Source organism: Phyllostomus discolor, chromosome 6, assembly GCF_004126475.2.
Source record: "Phyllostomus discolor isolate MPI-MPIP mPhyDis1 chromosome 6, mPhyDis1.pri.v3, whole genome shotgun sequence".
Lineage (NCBI taxonomy): Eukaryota > Metazoa > Chordata > Mammalia > Chiroptera > Phyllostomidae > Phyllostomus > Phyllostomus discolor.
The window spans coordinates 130812433-130832476 of NC_040908.2; the positions used below are offsets into that span (position 1 = coordinate 130812433).

The window sequence follows — 20044 nt, forward strand, 5'->3', positions numbered from 1 at the left end:
ACTGAGCACCAGCAGAGGGGACTGGGGGCCAGCAGCACGGTTGCTGGGATGGGCCTGGAGACCTCAGCCTGTCCTTAGTTATCTCGGGAGTATCAGGTATTGTTAAAAGGAGGTTTGAGGGCAGGCCTTCAGTTCGAACCATTTCTATAGGCCTAGTGCCTAGCATGAACCTGGCCCAAAGGAGGCGCCAAGTACTTCCTTGCTGAAAGAATAAATGGACGAATGAATGAGTTTAAAAGTGAAGAGGGAGCAAATGAATGAACAAACCAGGAAACAAGCAGGCTGGACTGAGTGCAGAAACAAATGAAGCATATGCGTTCAGGACTGTGCAGGCTTCTGCCCCTAGAGGGCGCTCCAAGACTTTGGGAGCATTTGGACCATTGCCTGAGCTCCAAATTCTGGGAAGCTGAACTCTGCGGTCCCAGTCTCTTAAAATCCCCAGAGCTGAAAGCCACTAGAGCTATCTTTTTTTTTTTTTTTTTGTCATTTTCATATTTCCCAAGAGGAAACCTCAATGGGCAAGTCTAGTCCTGTTGTAGAGGGAGCCAAACATGGGGCACCAGCTTCTCTGTTCAGTTACTACCCTCAAAAGGCTGGTTCTGTGAGGTTGCCCTTGGCATCCTCCTCCAGGTGACCATGTTCATCTGAATGACCTCAAGGATCTGGAGGGCCCAGAGGACCGGCACTTGATCCAGATGGGCTGTGGGGCTGTGACCCAGGCTCATCAGCCCCCTTTGCACAAAGGGGCCGGAAGGACCAGCAGCACCCAGGACTGAGGCCCCTGCACAGGGCGGGGCAGCCCTGGCTGCCCCATGCCAGGGTTTAACAAAAAGATAGGGCTGGCAGAGAAGGATCTGAGCTGACGAATGGGGACTTAGTGCCCGCACAGGTTAGAGAAATCCTGTCTGGCGTGAGGGAGCAGCGCCCTCCGGAACAGGTCGGCGGTTCAGCGGTGTATTTGTTAGCTACCACGTGTGTGTGTGGGAAGGGGAGCGGGGCTGGAATTACTGTTCAGCCAGCATGTAGCATTTTTTCATCCTACACTGGGCATCTCTTTTTATCTCATCTTATTCCTTCAATCTCCCCCAAAGCAGCTGTAGACTTCTTGTTTTCTGGTGGGGGAAACAGGGTGGGGGGTTAAGAAACTTGCTCAGTGTCAGGAAGGTGGTGTGGATGTAAAGGAAGTGGGGTTCCAGGCACCCCTTTACCATTTTCTGAGGGAACCCAAAGACATCAGCCACCTTGGGCAGATGAGATTCCCTCTCACTGCTCAACTCCGCTCTGGCCTCACCTTCCTCTCCCAGGTGGCACCCACCTCCCAAGCAGAGGCCTGAATGGCAGGTGCTTTGTTAGCCCATCTCCTCAAACTCTTCCCCCTGCCCCATGTTCTCCTGGAGACAGTGCGTGAGGAACGTGCGTGGCAAGGGACCCCACTAGCTGGGGCGAGGGTGGGGACTAGAGAAAGGAGGAGAGAGTGAGCAGCTGCTGGGTCAGGACCTTGTGCACCCCAAGGCTTTCCTGTTGGGCTTGGCTGCCAAGGGGGCCCTGGCACTGAGTCAGAAGGTTCCCAGAAAGCTCCTTGGTGGAACAAAAAGGCAGTGTGTTGAGCTGAGGGGACTTGAGACAAGTTCAGGGTTTGAGTCAGGAGGTGGCAGATAGAGGAGACGGAGGGGGCAAGGAAGAGGAGGAGAAGGAATTTGGCAGGAATTTGGCAAACCCAGCACAGGAAGCTGGGCAACAGCTCACAGCTCTTGCCTTTTTAGGTTCGAACCATCTCACCGTGGGCCGAGATGGGGCTATGGGCTGAGCCAGGGGGTTGGGTAACCGGCCAGCTGCCTCCCCTGAGTCAGCCCCAGGCAGCCAGCGGTCTTTCTGCCCAGCAGCTCCTTCCTGTCACCTCCGATCTGTTCCCCTGAGTTGCCTTTTCCCCCTGAAGCATTCTGGAGGGCTTCCCTTTGGGGACTTCCTGACTACATGTGCCCGGTGGCTGTCCTTCCAGAGCCCAGGACTGGGGTACCTGCTCCGACAGGCTCACATGTGTGCATCAGCAAAGCAGGACGGAATGCCGAAACCCCCTGCCTGGTGCCCTGTGGAGCTGGGCCTGGAAGGAATGCTTCTTGGGTCAGGGCGTGGCTTTGGCCTAGCCTGGGTGACTCCCGGAGGAGGAACCCCTCTCTTACCCACAGTGTTGGGGAAACTGAGGCCAGGGGATTGTGCTGAGTTAGGAAGAGAGCTAAAATCTGCAGGCTGGGCACCTCGGAGGAACGTGGGAATGGGTCAGCAGGGAGTCCGGCAGGAGTGGATAGTGAGAGACTGTGGCCCTGGGCAGCCTTGTGTGCCTGCAGGGTTCATGGGAGAGCTGGCTTGGCTGCAGGGTCAGAGGGCGACAGGCAAATCTGAAAGAGAGCATGGCGTCTTCTGAATCCCTTTAAAGGCAGGCTCCTGACATAGCTCAGCATGGAAACAAAATGCTTGCAACTTTAGAAGTAGGGTTCCTAGGGGGTATCTGTGCACAGGTGTGTGCCCTCATGAGAGAAGGTGAGAAAGGGAGAATGAGATTGACCTTCTAGGCTACCACTATCTGAATTCTGCTGTTGCTCAACGAATTGATTTCAGCCCCCCCCGCCTTCCCACCCCCCATGCAGAGCCAGGCGTGTCCTCTTGGCCTTGTCCACACTCCTTTTTCCCGTTGCTCTGAGCACGTCCACTGCACCTCTGTCTGTTCCCTGACCAGCAGAAGCTTGGCACGAGCCTCACTCCACGTGCTTCAGATGACTTGATACTCATCATAACCTCCCTCCCGTGTGTTCCCTGAAAATCCCACACTGACCCTCTCATCTGAGAGCCCCTTGGCACACGTGTGAGAAAGAAGAGCTGTTTCACAAGCAGCGACGGCCTGTCCTGTCTGTGCCCACCACTAGCGGTGCGGCCTCGGCATCAGCGTCGTGTGGGAAGAGGCCGCAGGTGGTTTACTGACCGAGTGTTTTAACTCCGCTCCAGCCTCCAGCCGCCATGGCCCAAGGCGAATGTTAGCGGTAGATGCCCATTTCTAGGAAACGCCCAGGGCGGGACTTCCTGTTTCACCTCCTGTGAGAACATTTCAGGGATGTTCTCCCGTGAGAACAAAGCACAGTGGCTCCTGGACTTTTCTTCTGAGACCCCCCTCACTCACAGGAGCTGCCACTCCTGCTCCCGTCCCTGCAAGTCTCAGGCCGTGGGCCTCAGGCCTCGAATCCACCTCTGATTCTTCCCCCCTGTGCATCTATAGAGTCAGTGTTCCCAACCTCCTCTTTTCAGCATGAAATAAGGTAATAGCCACTCTGTAACAGAATGTATGTTCTTTCCTTGGTAGGTTTGACGCCAGTGAACCACAAAACGCCTCCACAGGAAGCTTCCCCTTCTGTTTCTCCTTCCTCGTTGTCTTCCGCAGAGTCTTCCCCAGCATCTTCCTCGGGCAGCGTCACAGGCAGAACTCTGGACGGTTCCTCTCTACCCCAGGTAGGCACCCCGCAGGGCCCTGCACAGGTGTTAGGAAAGTGAGCTGCTTCTGCACCTCCCACTTCGACACTTAGCTCTAGTTTCTTAGCACTGTTAGGTTTCTCACCCCGTGTGCAAAGCGAGGGCTCCTTCCAAGTCCCTTTCCCAGAAACTCACCCTGAGGGTACCTTTGGGAGGAGCTGAGAATCCTGGAAGCAGCATTTCCCTTGTATAGAAAATGACTTCTGTGAGAAATGCAAGGTTGGACTCTTTCCTTTAATGTGAGTTTATTAGGCCTCTGGGCCGCGGCGGACCCTGCTCTGGGCTCTGGGCAGGAGTGTGCATGAGGCAGAAGAGCACATGCTTCTGTGAAGCCCCTGTCCCCTGACCTGCCCCTCAGCCAGGGCTCTCAGCAGGGCATAGCCACACCTTCTAGCCTCCACCTGTGGTCTGCCTTTGCCAAGGGCCAAGTTCCTGCAAGCTAGAAACGGCTACTTTCTCAGTGGTGGGAGCATGCGTCAGGGGTAGAAAAGTCACGGGAAGGTTGTAACAGCCATCCTGCTACCGCAGCTCCAGCCCAGGGGGCTTCAAGGTGGAGGTCATTGTTTCTTGGTAGCCGGAGGAACATACCAGTGCGTGGAGTGTGCCTGCTGGTAGGGACCCTGGCTGGGCAAGCCACGCCTGTGTGCCTAACTGCCCAGAGGGGCCAGGCCAGCCCTGCCATCACAGGCCCAGGAGCTTGTCAGTGTCTTCGTCTTACCTTCTGGCTTCCTACCCACCTAATCCGAGACCCAGAAAAGCCTTGGATCGATGCTGATACAGGGGCTCCAGGCAGATCCCAGCACGTCCCACCGTAGCCATGTGAACGAAGAGCTGCCCTCTGAAATCGTCCTAGGCAGAATTCTTTTTAACTCCAGGTACCTGAGACCTGGAGAAATGGAGGGCAGGGGCTACAGACTAAGCTGTACCTTCCTCATAAAAATAAATGGTAGAAATTTCTAAATCCCTGTAATTTTTTTCCCCAGCAGTTCTCAAGAGGTCATTTCAGTCCTTCCACCCCAATCTTTCTGAGGCGAGCCAGAGCCCAAGGAGCACCCACAGAAATCCCTCTGTATCTGCCTCACGGCCAGGTGCTGGAGCGGGCAGAATACTGCCTGGTGAGGCCTGGTGCAGATGGCCTTGCAGGCCCCAGGCCACCCAGCCCTGCGGAGATGCCTTCGAATGGCTGTCAGGACCCCAGAAGCATCCACAGAGGCCCACACACCATTGCAGGGAAGGACAAGTGCTTGCAAGACCCAGAGCCGTCTCCCAGGGCTGGAGAGAACTCAGGGGAAGGGAATGCTGATTCCCAGAAGGGAGAGGGGGGTGGGTCAGAGCTGGCAGAGGGCAAGAAGTTGGGCTTGAAGAAGTTGGCCCTCACTCAGGAGCAGAAGACCAGGCTGCTGGATTGGAATGACTTCAAACCCCAGAGCCTGCACATTGAAGGTGGGCCACAACTTTCCCAGAAGAGTGCTGAGAATGGTAGAGGAGGCCGCGTGCTGAAACCAGTCCGCCCCTTGGTGCTCCCTAGGGCGGGGAGAGAGACCCCGCCAGCCCAGGCAGAGGCTCAGGAGAAAAATGGGACCCCAACTGAAAGGACTCCAGGGGAGCGAAGCGTGGCTCCCCCCAAGTCCCCACTGAGGCTCATTGCCAATGCCATCCGAAGGTCGCTGGAGCCCCTCCTCCCAAACTCCGAGGGTGGGAGGAAGCCCTGGACCAAACCAGAATCAACAGCTTTGTCCACAGGCCAGCCGCAAGCTTGCCCTCGCTCATTCAGCCTTCGGAAACCCAGCCCCAATAAAGACTGGGGCCAGCAGTCCCCCGGGAGAGACATGACAAGTAGGACCTCGACCTTCTTCTCCCTGGGCACCCCGCCCACCAGAGCGGCCCAGACCTCCGCCCCGCGCCTTGCTCACCCTGCCCTCCGCACCCGCAGTTTGCCCAGCCGGCCTTCCAGGATGTTTCCTGCGTTCACGTCCCCGTCCTGCAACAAGATGGAAGATGTCCCCACGCTCCTGGAGAAAGTGAGTCTGCAAGAGACCTTCCCAGATGCTTCCAGGAGTCCAAAGAAAAAAATCTCGCTCTTTTCGGCTCTCGGACTCAAAGACAAACCCTTTGAGAGCCCGCTCCAAGACTCCAGACAAAGAAAAGACCTCCGTGACCTCTTTAGCATCCCCAGGGGGAAGGTGCTGCCTGTGGACAGTGCCCAGGCCCCGGAGAAGCAGGCGCGGCCTGTCAGTTACCTGGGGCAGCGAGCGCGCCCTCCTTCTCCAGCGCACGATGCAAGTAAGTGGCTCTTTCCTCACCCAAGGCTACCGACCATGCCGGGCAGTTAGTGTCCCATTACTGGATTCATAAACAGGCATCTTTCACTTTATTTTGCTCCTCAAATTAAATTCTGACAAAAGTAGAAAAAGTTGAATTTGAAAAATATGGAAAAAATCAAATTCGAAATTATGTTATAGAAAGTTTAGAAAGAGATAATTAATCATCACATCATCACTTTCCCACTCGCTGTTCCTATATAAATTTTTACATATGTAAAAGATGCATTAAGTTCTGCATCTTTTTAAATCAACATTATATTATAGGGATTAAGCCAATTACCTCATAGTTTACATAAATGTGATTTAGTGGATCTAGAATAGTCTATCTAGTGGCTGTGTTATTTAATGAACTGATTTTTATCATTAAAGTTACAGATATATGTATATATAAATTATATATATAAATATACTTATATATGGTCTTGGGTGGACATTTTTATGCATTATAGCTTTTCCTTTCCTTTGAATTATTTTTTTAGGATAGGTTCCAAGAAATGGGATTTCTGGATGAAAACATGAATATTTTTAAGATTCTCAATTTGCACTGACAAATTGCCCTTTAAAAGAGAAGCCCGTGGGTGAAGGGTACGTGGGGTCTCTCTGTGTTAGTTCTTACGACCGCATGTTGTAAATTTCAGTTAAAACCCCGGGGGAAGGTGCCAGTTTATGTTCCACCACTACAGTGGGAGAGCACCTTCCCCGGCACACTGTGCGTTGGGTGTCCTGGGTCTTAAATATTCCTACGTTACCAGCCAAAACATGGTGCCTCAAAATAACATTGAATGTAAGCTGTAAATGCAAACCAATTTTCTATGAATGGTGCCACTTTTAAACTTGTATTCTTTTATTATTAGTGTAAACATGTTTATTTATATTTGTTTACCAATTGAACCTTAGGCTTTTGTGTTTAAAACTTGTATGATTTTGTAATTGTAAAATGAATTAATATATTAAGAAATCAGGATAATTCAACAATATGTAAATATCTCAAAAAAGTAACTTGTATTCTCTCACACCCCCTGGCCAGAGTTGTGTGTGTGTGTGTGTGTGTGTGTGTCTCCTTAGAGACAGTTTAGTTAAACACTCACATGATTTCTGTTGTTGATATTTATTTGATTGCTTTAAACAAACTGTGACTCTACTATTCCTGTTGTTGAACAACTTTGTTTTTCTTTGTTTTTTGATGTTTCATTTTCTTATTTAACGTTTATTTTAGAACTTAGGCTTTCAAGCAAAAAATTATTTCTCTCCTTTGGTGCCTTAGCCCAAAAGCTACATAGATTAACAAGAGATTGTATTTCCATCCAAGTTCAGCATAAGCGTGTGCAGGCTGAAATATAAGTACAGCCAACACATCACAGCATAAACTTGAGTGTGTTTGTGCATGTTTTGATAATAATCCATTCACGCGGCTCAAAATAAAAGTGTGCGAGAGCACAGAGCATCCCATCTCCCTCCCTCTTCCCCAAGCCGCCCAGCTCCCATCCCCAGTGTCAGGATCATCACCAGGTTCTTTGTCTTTCTTTCACACAGGACTGACGAACACTCAAGCAAATTCACACATTGTATGTTTATTCTTTCACAACTACTAGCATGCTAGCCTGTTGTACACACTGTTTTCTACTTTAATTTTGTTTGGGAGATCATTCCATATCAGTGCCTGGAGAGCTTTCTGCTTTGTTTTATAGCTACCAAGTATTCCGTTGTGTGCGTGTGCCACCATTTCAGTAGTGGGTCTCCTGTGATGGAAACTTTAAGTCATTTCAAATCTTTGTGATTACAAACTGCACACAATATTTAAGAATTTAGGCCACTTGGCATATGTGTGTGAATTTATCTGTAGGGTAAATTCCCAGAAATGGAAATGCTGGAACAAAGGACATGTGAATCGAGAATGTAGCTGTCAGCATCCCCCATCACGGGTGCGGTTCACACTCCCAGCAGCGAAGTAGGAGAGTGCGGTTTCTATAAAGCCTGTTACACAACCTTTTTTTTTCATTTCAGATTGGTAAAGACCAATCTGATAGATGATGAAGCATCTTTTGTTTTAATTTTGTTTGTTGATTTTTAGAGAGAGGAAAGGAGACAGAGAGAGAAAAGGGAAGAGAGAGAAAGAGAGAAGCATCAAGTTGTTGTTCCACTTATTTATGCACTCACTGGTTGATTCTGGTATGTGCCCTGACCAGGGATCAAACCTACAACCTTGGATTTATCGGGATGATGCTCTAACCAACTGAGTTACCCGACCAGGGCAAGCATCTTTCCATAGCCATGAATATTTTCTTTTCTGTGAACTATTATTTCTGTTCTTTATCTAGTTTTTTTGTGGGGCTGGTATTTTTCTTAAGGATATATAGGGACTATTTTAAAAGGGAAATTTAGCCCTTTTTTGTGTGATGTGAATTACAAATACTTCTCCCAGTATTTTGTGTTTACTGTATTTATGGTAGTTTTTGTCATATGAAAGTTTTATTTTTATATAGTAGTTGTAAGCAATTTCTCATTTTATGGTTCCTGGGCTTTTATAGTTCAGAAAGAGTGTCATCCAAGTTTATAGGAGAATTTTCTTATACTTTCTTGTAGTCTTTTGTTCGTTTTTAATTTTTTACATTTAAATATTTACATTTTTCCTAGTGTAAAATATGAGATATGGATCCAACCTTATTTTTTTAGATATTTCCCCAGGTATCTTTACATAATTTTGTGAATAATTCATCTTTTTCCTCCCTTATGTGAGAGGACATCTTTATCATGCATCAAATTCCAGTACCTGGGTTGATTTCCACACCATTTATTATATCCTACTGGGTTGTCTTTTATGTATCAGTACCACACTGTTTTAATTATTTTACTTTATGCTTATATGTATTTTAAAATTTGTGTGCTATACTATCAGATAGAAAGAGTATTCCATTATTGATCTCTTTTAAAAATGTCCTGGTTCTTCTTGCTTGTTTGATGTTCTGTATGGATTGAGGCTTGGCCTGTCTGTGTTCCAAAAAGAAAAATCCTGTGAATACTTTTACGGGATTGAGTTAAGTTTACAAACTTACTTGAAAGAACTTACAACCTTATGATATGAATTGACTTTTTATGTGTTCCTATCTTTTATTGTGACCCTCAGGAATATTCTCAACTGTAAATGAAGTAGCTTTTACATATTTATCATTAAGTTTATTATTAGATTTGTTTAATTTTTGTTGCTGTTGTACATAAACTATTTCCATTTTATCTTGCTACTACTGGTTGTGTGCATGAGAGTTATTGATTTCTATACAGTAGTTCTGTACCCATCCACTTTACTGAATTCTCTTTGCTTGTAAAATTTTCCAGCGAATTCTCCTGGGTCCTCCCCAAAATACACAATCACAACATGGGCAAGTAGTGACAATTTCATCTCTTGTTTTAAAGTTGTGTGCCTCTAATTTATGCTGTTTCCTTAGTCTCTTTGGTTTCCAGAATCTGCAGAAACAATATTAAATAAAAATAGTGATGATCATTTCATTATTACATTCCGAACTTTAATGAGAATGCATCTCATTAATGACAATAACCTTTTCTCATTTACACACGATGCTAGCCCCTGGGTCGACCCCGGTGTATGTGACCATTTTAAGGAAAGAGCCATCTAGTCATATCTTATTAAAAGTGCAGTCGACCCTCGAACAACACGGGAACAACATGGGTTGGAGCTCTGCGGATTCACTAATATGCAGATGTTCTCAATGGACCCAAGCAGCTCACCCCTGGGTTGTTCCTGGATCAGCTGGTGAATGGGAATCCAAGTGTCAGAAGGCCAGCATAAGTAAGATGCCAAATTTCCACTGTGGAGGAAGGTGCTGGGTGCCCCTAACAAGGTCAACTATATTTTTCATCACAAACGGATGTTGAATTTTATTAAATATCATTGTAGCACATTTTGAGATGACTGTATAATTTTTTTCTTATTTTGATTAATATGAATTACATAATAGATTTACTGATATTGAACTATCCTTGAATTGCTGAAATAAATACCACTTGGTCATGATGTTTTATTGTTTCAATATACTTTTCTGTTCCATTTCCTAATATTTTAAGATTTTGTATCGAATTCCTAGGTAAGATTAGCCATCAGTTCATTTACATCACACATGCATGACTTCTGTTTGTGCTCATCCCAGCAAGTTGGGGTGCGTGTGTTTTCCTGATCTGGCTCTGGACGGCTGGCTGCATTTGTTTATATTCATTAGGAAACCCCGTGACTTCCTTGGCTGGGGCAGACTGGGAATGTAGAGAATGGAATTAGGGCAAGGCTGACCAGCTGTGGGAATAGTGTCTGGGCCCATCTGGTAGGAAACCTTTGTTTCTCTTCAATGAGTTTAGGCCAATATCCTAACAATGTTACAATTTTACCTACCCTATCCGATTAAACCCATTAGTTTCCTTTCATTTCCCTGCCGCTGACCAACCCAACAAACACACCACACACAGACACTGCTCTCTCCACATTGAACTTGTGCACTTCCATGCACTAGAGAGAAAAAAATGCTCAAATAGAAAGCAAGAAACTTTCAAAAGTCATTCCAATTGAAGCGCCTTGAATTTATGATCCCTTTAATAAGAGACAGCTGAAATTTAATTTTTCTTATTTTTTTGCAACAGAACTTTCTATAATGTTATACATAAACTCAAAGTGTTTAAATTACTTAGGAATATATACCTATTTTAAATACTTACCAGTATCTATTTTATACAATTTTAATGCTAATTATTATTCTTATATAAAATTAAAGAAGGTACCCTGAAAACTTCTCCTTTTTATTTTTGCATAAACTTTTTTTTATTGCAGTATTAGTGCAGTATACATATGATAAAGCACATAAATACTAAGTACACACATGGTGGGTTTTTACAAAGTGCACATTTGTGTAACCACTTCCGAGATAGAGACAGAATACTGCCAGCCCTCAGAAGCCTCGCTCACGCTGCTCCCCAGATATAGGTGCCGCCAAACACAAGCATTTACCATGTGACTTTTATCATCACAGATTTCTTTTCTAGTGTTTTGATTTTACAGAAATCGAGTCATTCCATACTCTGGTAGGCAAAATTCTAAGAGAGCCCCCTGCTTCCCACCCCTGGTGCGTTTGCCCAGTATCATCCTGTCCTTGTGAGTGTGGAGGGAAGGTAGATATGATGGATTCTACCCCCATGATTAGGTAATGGGCTTTTGCAAATATAATTGGGTTCCAACCCAACTGACTTTGAATTAATCAAAAGGGAGATTATCCTAGGTAGGCCTAACCTCATCTGGCGAGCTGTTAACAGGGAATGGACCATCCCTGAAGTCAGATATTCGAAGTGTGAGAAAGACATGACCCTGGTGGCCTCAGAGAAGTAACCTGTGACATTGTGAGGGGGCCTGGGAACAGGAGGCTCTAGAGCTAAGATCAGCCTCCAGTGGACAGCAGGCAAGAAGGCAGGGCCCTACGTACCGCAACCACAAAGAGCTGAATTCTGCCAGCAACCTGAATGAGTGGGAAGAGAACTCTGAGCTGCAGATGAGAATCCCGCCCCACAGACCCCTTGACTGCAGCATTGGGCGACAGTGAACACACGACCCAGCTGAGCTGTGCTTGCACGTGTGACCTGCACAACTGTGCAATAATAAATTGGTGCTATTGTAAGCTGCTCAATTTGTGTTCACTGCTTCCACAACACTAGAAAACTAATACAGGTATCTACTCTTTGGGGTGTGACTTCTTTCATTAACCATTATGTGTGTGGTGGGAGGTGATTTATCCATATAGTTACAGGCAGCAGTGGTTCACTCTTTTCCTTGTGTTGAATATGCCACAACTTATTTGTGCATTTTGTTGCTGGGTGCTTAGGCTCTTTTCAGTTGTTTTTATTGTGAGTAATGCAGCTTCAAGCATTCATACACATCCTTTCTGTTGGGTATTGTCAAAGATGAACAAAGCCAGATACTAGTTAAAGTAGTAAAGATAGGTTTTAATTAGTAATATACGACTGCAATAGGGAAGAGAGTCGAGCGTGGACTGAACTCAGCTTTGTTTTTTGCAGAGGAGGCATGGTGTTTTACAGGGAGAATGAGGGAGTGGGGAGGGGGCCAAGTGGGGAGATCAGCAGAGTCAGGGAAGTAAAAAAAGTTACAAAGTATACTCTGTACCTGATTGTGCCAGCTGCCTCTGTTAGCTGGTTATTATTGAAGTTAGGATTCTAGTCTGCCACCGAGACTGGGAGACAGGGACCTATGCCTCCTGATGATGATTGCCTTTTAAAGGAATGGCTTTCAGGTTCTCAAGAAAGACACTCTTGAGTGGTAGCAGATACATATATATCTCAAAGGGACAGAGGAAGGATTCTTAATTGTAAGTCCTTTTAGTAAACTCTAAGAAAGGGTGAGTAGCCAGGGACCTGTCTGAAGGTGCTGGCTAGAACAGTAAATTCTTGTCAGCCTTGAGTTTTCTCAACTACGTTAAACAGGGCTGGGTTCATCCTAGGGATATGCCGTGAACTGTCAACAACTATGTCAGTGTCTTTTAATGTAGGGAGGAGTGAGTGGGCTAAATCATCTACATTCAGGGTCTGTAGTTTTGGGGGTTTTTTTAAAGTACATTTTATTGATTATGCTATTATAGTTGTCCCATTTTTTGCCCTTTATCCCCCTCTACCCTGTTCCCTCCTTCCCTCCAGCAATCCCCCACTTAGTTCACATCCATGGGTGGCACATATAAGTTCTTTGGCTTCTTCATTTCCTATGCTATTCTTAACTTCCTCCTGTCTATTTTGTACCTACCATTTATGCTTCTTATTCCCTGAACCTTTTCCTCTATTCTCCCACCTTCCCTTCCCTTCCTTGCTGATAACCCTTTATGTGATCTCCATTTCTGTGACTCTGTTCCTGTTCCAGTTCTTTGCTTCATCTGTTTTTGTTTTCATTTTTATTTTAGGTTCACTTGTTGATAGTTGTGAGTTTCTTGTTATTTTAGTGTTCATAGTTTTGATGTTCTAATTTTTCTTAGATAAGTCCCTTTAACATTTCATATATTAAGGGCTTATCAATGATGAAGTCCTTTAACTTGACCTTATCTGGGAAGCACTTGATCTGCCCTTCCATTCTAAATGATAGCCTTGCTGGATAGAGTCATCTTAGATATAGGTCCTTGCTCTTCATGACTTTGAATACTTCTTTCCAGCCCCTTCTTGCCTACAAATTTTCTTTTGAGAAATCAGCTGATAGTCTTATGGGAACTCCTTTGTAGGTAACTGTCTCCTTTTCTCTTGCTGCTTTTAAGATTCTCTCCTTATCTTTTATCTTGGGTAATGTAATTAAGATGTGTCTTGGTGTGTTCCTTTTTGGGTCCAACTTGTTTGGGACTCTCTGAACTTCCTTGACTTGTATGTCTATTTCCTTCACCAGATTGGGGGTTTTCTTTAATTATACTTTCAAATAAGTTTTCAATTTCTTGCTCTTCCTCTTCTCCTTCTGGCACCCCTATGATTCGGATGTTGGAATATTTAAAGTTGTCCCAGAAGTTCCTAAGCCTCTCCTCTTTTTTTTTTTTTTTTTTTTTTTTGAATTCTTGTTTCTTCATTCTGTTCTGGGTGAATGTTTATTTCTACCTTTTGTTGCAAATTGATCTGAGTCCCAGTTTCCTTCCCTTCACTGTTGGTTCCCTGTATATATATTTTTTAAGATTTTATTTATTTACTTTTAGAGAGAGGGGAAGGGAGGGAGAGACATCAATGTGATTGAACTGGTTGTCTCTCATATGACCCCAACCAGGGACCTGGCCCACAACCCAGGCATGTGCCCTGACAAGGAATAGAACCAGCAACCTTTTGGTTCACAGGCTGGTGCTCAATCCACTGAATTACACCAGCCAGGGCTGTATATTTTTCTTTATTTCACTTTGTATAGCCTTCACTTCTTCCTTTATTTTGCAGCTGTACTCAGTCATTTCTGTGAGCATTCTGATTACTAGTATTTTGAACTCTGCATCTGATAGTTTGGCTATCTCCTTATCACTTAGTTTTTTTTCCGGAGTTTTGATCTGTTCTTTCATTTCAGCCACATTTCTTTGTCTTGCATACCTGTTACATTCTAAGGGCAGAGCCTTAGGTATTCACCAGGGTAGAACAACCAACTTTGCTGTGTTGTGGTGCTGTCTGTGGGGGAGTGTCAATGAGGGAACAATGCCACTTGCTCAGCTCTCACTCCATTTTTGGTCACTTCCCCCACTACCCATAGATGAATTGCGCCCTTCTGAAGCTGATTCCCAGGTGGGCAGACTTGTATAGTTCTAGGGCCCCATGGTCCCCTCCAAAGGACTCTCCTATGAGGCTAGGAGTTTCTCCTGCCACTGCCACAACCCCCACAGGTTTTTACAGCCAGGGGTTTTGAAGCTTTCCTTTCCCGCACTAGAACCCTGGGTTGCAGGGTTTGTCTCACTCCCCAGTTGTTCCTCCCAGTTTATCCACATATGAGTGTGGGACCACCCAGTCTACCAGCTGCCACCTCATTGCATGTCCTCTCTGCCCCAGCTGCCCATCTCCACCCCTCCTACCCATCAGGATGAATGTTTCTTCTTTGACTCCTTAATTGCCGGACTTCCATGCATTTCAACTTTCTGGCAGTTCTGGTTGTTTTTTATTTTAAAGTTGGTTGTTATCCTTCTTTTGGTTGTGTGAGGAAATGAAGCATATCTACCTACGCCTCCATCTTGGCCAGAGGCTCTTAGCTAATCGAGGGTCTGTAGTTTTTATAAACCAAGGTTAAGGCCTAGTCAAGAAAAGGGCTCAGAGGAGCTTGGCTAAAGTTTGTTCAAAGAGAGAAACTTTGTCAGTGCAGGGGTAGACAAAGGTAGGTTTACAGCTGTTCTCATGGAAAATGATACCATACTTAATAAACAATAATACAAGAATAAACTGTGTTTTGCGTACTCACAACTGTAAACCTCCTTTTGCCAACCCCGTATGTACCTGAGAGTGGGATTTATAGGTCATGGCACAGGAATGTGTGATTTGCTTTAGAAGACCATGTCAAACCACTTTTGGTAGTCTCAGTTTTTTATTTATTTTTTTTAATTCCGCCCTATTTATGGAGGTGTAGTGGTATCTTGTTATTGGTTTTAATCTGCATTTACCTGATTATGATGTTGTACTACTTTTCACATGTTTATTTAGATATTCTCGTGTATGAAATCTTTATTCAAGTGTTTTGCCCATGGTTTTTTTGTGTAGATAGTCATTTCCTTATTGACTTATAATCTGTGTAGATTCTGGATATAAGTCTTCTGTCGGATATGTGTATTGTAAATCTCTTCTCCTACTCTGTGGCACACTTTTTCACTTTCTGAAAGTGTCTTTTGATAAAAAGAAGTACTTATTTTATGGAGCAAAATTTATCAATATTTTCCTTTATTTTTTATTTAATCTTTATTGTATTTTTTTCCCATTACTATTTAGTCCCCTAATGCCCCCTCCCCCTAGCAATCACTACACTGTTGTCTATGTCTATGAGTCCTTTTTCCTGATTTTGTATTCTGTCTGTGAAGTCTTTTCCTACTCCGAGGTCATAAAGATGTTGTCCTCTGTTACCTTCTAGAACAGTGCTATTTAATGTAGTAGCCACTGTTTCACAATTGAGATTTGGCTAGTGTGAGTGAAGAACTGAGTTTTTAATTTTAACATTAAATAAATGTTAATGGATTTAAATTGAAAACTGAAGCAGTGTAAAATGTTTTTCTATTAAGCATATTAAACATTTTTGCTGTTGATAGAATTACGTTTCACTTTAACCTAGCTTACTAAGAACTTTCATTATGAGAAATTATAAATTGAATCAAGTGCTTTTTCTGCCTCTGTTGTAATCATCATATTTTTTTACTTCAATTAATAATGTGCTTAATTACATCGATTGCATTTTTATATAGATTTGGAAATGTTAAATCATTACTGAGTTCTTGGGGTAGTCCCCACTTGGCCATAATGTAAAACCTTTTTATATACCACAGTATCAGGTTTGCTAATTGCTTTTAGTAGTCTTGCAGGTATGCTCATGAGAGATATTGGTCGGAAATTTTTCCTTCATGCATATCTTTGTCTAGCTCGTTATCAAATTTATGCTAGCTTCACAACACAAGTTGGGAAGTGCTCCATGTTTCTCCATTCTCTGGAAGAGTTTTCTTGTGGGGTTTTTTTTTTTAACATTGGAACACAAATCAATTCATCTAGCCTAGAATTTTTTGGTAGGGTGTTTTCTAATTTTGAATTCAGTTTCTTTAATAGACATAATTATTCAAATTGTCTTTCTTCTTATGTCAGTTTTGGTAATTTTTAATAAATGTGTCTTTTTATCTAAATTTTCTAATTTATTGTCATAAAATAGTTTATATAATAGCTTCCCATTCCAATATTGCTAATTTGTGTTCTCTCTCTTTTTCCATCATCATTCTTCTTTAAAAATATATTTTATTAATTATGGTATTACAGTTCCCCAATTTTTCCCCCTCTACCTGGTACCCCCTTCCTTCCAACCATCCCTCCCTCAGTTCATGTCCATGAGTCATCCATATAAGTTCTTTGGCTTCTCCATTTCCTCTACTATTCTTAACATCCCCCTATTTTGTAGTTACCAATTATGCTTCTTAATCCCTGTACCTTTTCCCCCTATTCTCCCCCTTCCCTCTCCCAGCTGATAACCCTCCAAATGATCTCCATATCTATAATTCTGTTCCTGTTCTGGTTGTTTGCTTAGTTTGTTTTTTTTTTTTAGATTCAGTTATTGATAGTTGTTAATTTGTTGCCATTTTAATGTTCATAGTTTTGATCTTCTTTTTCTTAAATAAGTCCCTTTACCATTTCCTGTAATAGTGGCTTGGTGGTGATGAACTCCTTTAGCTTTACCTTGTCTGGGAAACACTTTATCTGCTCTTCCATTCTAAATGATAGCTTTGCTGGGTAGATGAATATGGCTTCTTTAAATTCTTGGTTGTTAGACTCCCATACAGTTCGATTTTTTGACAGTTCTGGTGTTATTTGTTTTGATGTTTAGTTGTAATTCTTTCTGTGGTTGTTCAAGGAGGTGAAGCCTATCTACCTATGCCTCCATTTTGACCGGAAGTCTTAGTCATTTTTTATAGCAGGTTATCAACTTTGTCTTTTTAAAGAAACAAATTTTTGCTTTGTTCATTTTCTATTTTATTTCTGCTTTGTCTCTATTGGCTTTCATAATCTCTTGATTATTTTCTTCATTTTAGTTTCTTTATGTTCAACTGGTGGTTCTTTTTCTAGCTTCTTGAAATAAAATTTAGAGCATTTATTCTCAACTTTTCTTTTGCATAATCTGTATAACTAAAGCTCTATATTTCCCCCAGTCACCATGTTAGCTGCATCTTTGTCATTTTGCTTTGCTGTTTTTAATCATCACTTTAAATTTATTTTTAGTTCTTCTTTGACTGATAGGTTGTCAGAAAAGTATTGGTTCACCTGTGCTATCCCATCTGGCAATCTCATTTTGAAATTTCCTAGTGTGATTTTTTATTTTTAATTTCTAGCTTAATCTCTCTGCTGTCAGAGTACATACTAGGTTTGATTTCAGTCCTTTGAATTTTGTTGATACTCACTGTATGGCTTGCCATAGCACCAACTTAGTAAATGTGCCATGGGCTGTAGATAAGAAAAATGTATATTCTCTAGTTCTGGGGCGGGGGGGGGGGGTGTGTGTGTTGTTCCACATATTCTTATCAATTAGGTCAAATGTATTAGCAGTATTTGCTCAAATCTTGTGTATCCTTATAGATTTGTCATCTGTATTTCTGACCAACTGGCTCTAAATTGGGGTTCCCATAACCCCTCCTTTGGTTCAATGATTTTTTGGAATGGCACAGAATAAAATAAAATAAAATTAAATTAAATTAAATTAAAACCCACACTTACCAGTGTACTATAAAGGCTGTGATAAAGGCTACACACGAACAGCTGATGAAGAGTTACAGAGGGTGAAGTTAAGGAGGGTCCCAAGTGCAGGGGCTTCTGTCCCTGTGGAGTTGGGGTTCAACACCCTCTGAGCATGAGGATGGGTTAGGGTTAGGGTTTGGGTTAAGCTGCTAGATTTTGTGTCTAGGTTTTCTTTCTTCATTTAAAGAATATTAAAGGCAATAAAGAATGTATGGAAAGTTAGTAAAATACTTGCAGATCAATTTATTTCTTCCAAGGCTTGTTGGCAAGCATATTAAGGTGAGTCTTTAATCACCTTCACTCTGGGGCTTGTTCATGCCTATCACTAAAGTGGGACTCTTCCGTGGTCTCCACTACTGCCCTGTGCGCTTGTTCCACCCTGGCTGGGTGGAACTCTAACATGTCCCAGGCCTACAGAAGCTTTAGATCTTATTTAGCCTATAACGCCCCTACAGTTATTTTCCCAGCCTCATTCATTTTCTCCCTGTGCATCCAGAGCTTACTAGTAAGCAATAGACTCAAGGGGACCTCTGTGCCCACATCTGAGGGTCTTTTTCTGCACAGCTCCCTCCTTTCCAGTACTCTCCCTCACACATTTCCAGCTGCCCCAGCCTTCTCAAACTCTGATCTCTGTCTTCTCAACCCAATGACTTTGCTTAGTTAAGGTTCTTCCTACCAGCACTGAGATCTGGAAGAAAGTGCCTTTCGGCAGAGGAAGCTGTTGGGATTGTAGGCCTTACCTCGTTTATTTCTGGTCTCACATTTATCACAGTTCTGCGCTTCCCATTGTCCCATGCCTGGAAACAGCTGCTTCTCGTTTTTTGTCCTGACTTCTAGGGCTTCACCATGGGAGAGCAACCCCAGAATCAGTCACTCCATTATAGCCAGAGCAAAACAACGCTGCCAAGTTTTTTAAAACTTTGCAAATGAAAAGTGAATGCCTAGAATGGATGGTTCTATGAAGGGACAGGGTAAAGACGAAGAGATTCAGAGGCACCTCTATCACTTTGTATAACTTTGCCAGAAGTTTAAGAAATATATTATATTTGGAAACATTTTCTCCTCAATTTCAAAATGAAATTCAGTGGGAATATTAAATTTGTTTTCGAGAGTTCAAAAATGTTTTACCCTTGGGTTATTATAGTTGTTCCATTGAATGGAGGTGAATCAGGCAGTTTTACTAATACTGCAGTATTGTTACTTCTGATCGATGACAATGCTGAGGCTGCAGCTGTTGCTGTCACTGATGACAGCATATATGTAAGTGCCTCTTGTGAACCTGGCACGGTGTTAGGCTCATCACAGTGACACTTCCCCACTTTGCAGCGCAAATCTGCAAGTTAGAAAATCGTGACTCCCAGAAACTCAGGGAAGTAAAAGTTCATTCCTCAGGCTCACACACTCAGACTAAATTACTGGGTGGTGGTAATTTGCTGCTGCAACTAGGGAACAATCTCAGCTCCCCGGGAGCAAGGCCTCCTTCCATTGTTACACTGCTCCCTGAGTCCCTCCACACCTGAGCTTTCCCATCTGGCAAATTAAAGGGGAAAAATAGTCAGCTCCCTCCCCAGAGAGGCTGTGTTATTATATAGATGTTTTTGCATTATTTTGACTCAAATAACAGCATATGTAAATATGCTCCTAGAGGTTGAAATTATTTTTATTTTTATAAACTTGGCCTCTCCCACGGGGTAAATAGTTGAAAATTATGGAGAGGAAAAGGCAGACGGGAGGGAATGTTAGTTGGCTTGGACCTGCTTCTCCACCTTCCTCCCTGCCCAGCACATATTTCTACTCAGATATAAGCTGCCACGGCAGAGTAAAACTCAGTGCATTTCCTGTCATGGAGTCCTGGCTGCTTCTGATACTCAGTGTCCAGAGTGCATGAATCCAGATAGTAATCATTAACTCTGCATCAGGTTGATGTGTAGGGGCAGATGTTCTCGCTGAGACGAATAAAAGCCTCCTGTGGCACCTGGAAGACTTTCTCACACGTGGTCCCCAGCCAGATTGCAAAGAGATGCTGGTGAGCATGGGCACTTTGCTGCCTCTCACCGTCTCCCTCTTGGCTGGAGGCTGGCATGTCCCCTCGACTCCGGCCCTCCCGTGGGCCCTGCGTTGCTGAGCCCTCCCTATCTTGAACTGCCTTTCCTGGCATTTGAATCGTCACTTCGATGATGTGATAATATCTGCAAGTTGGGAAAATAAAAGTGGCATTTGTTTAGCCATAATTA

General features: G+C 43.7%; 1 protein-coding gene across 9 annotated transcripts in view; it reads left to right on the forward strand.

Annotated features, from left to right (window-relative positions):
• Positions 1-20044, forward strand: part of LOC114499263 (F-actin-monooxygenase MICAL2) — a 214194-nt gene that overhangs the window by 157375 nt on the left and 36775 nt on the right. For 8 of the 9 annotated variants that reach the window (XM_036029035.1, XM_036029034.1, XM_036029036.1 and 5 more), the window contains 2 exons: positions 3353-3498; positions 4503-5802. In XM_036029035.1, the coding sequence (XP_035884928.1) occupies positions 3353-3498; positions 4503-5802 (1446 nt within the window). The remainder of the gene's footprint in view (positions 1-3352; positions 3499-4502; positions 5803-20044) is intronic. The other variant, XM_036029038.1, reaches the window with a different exon arrangement.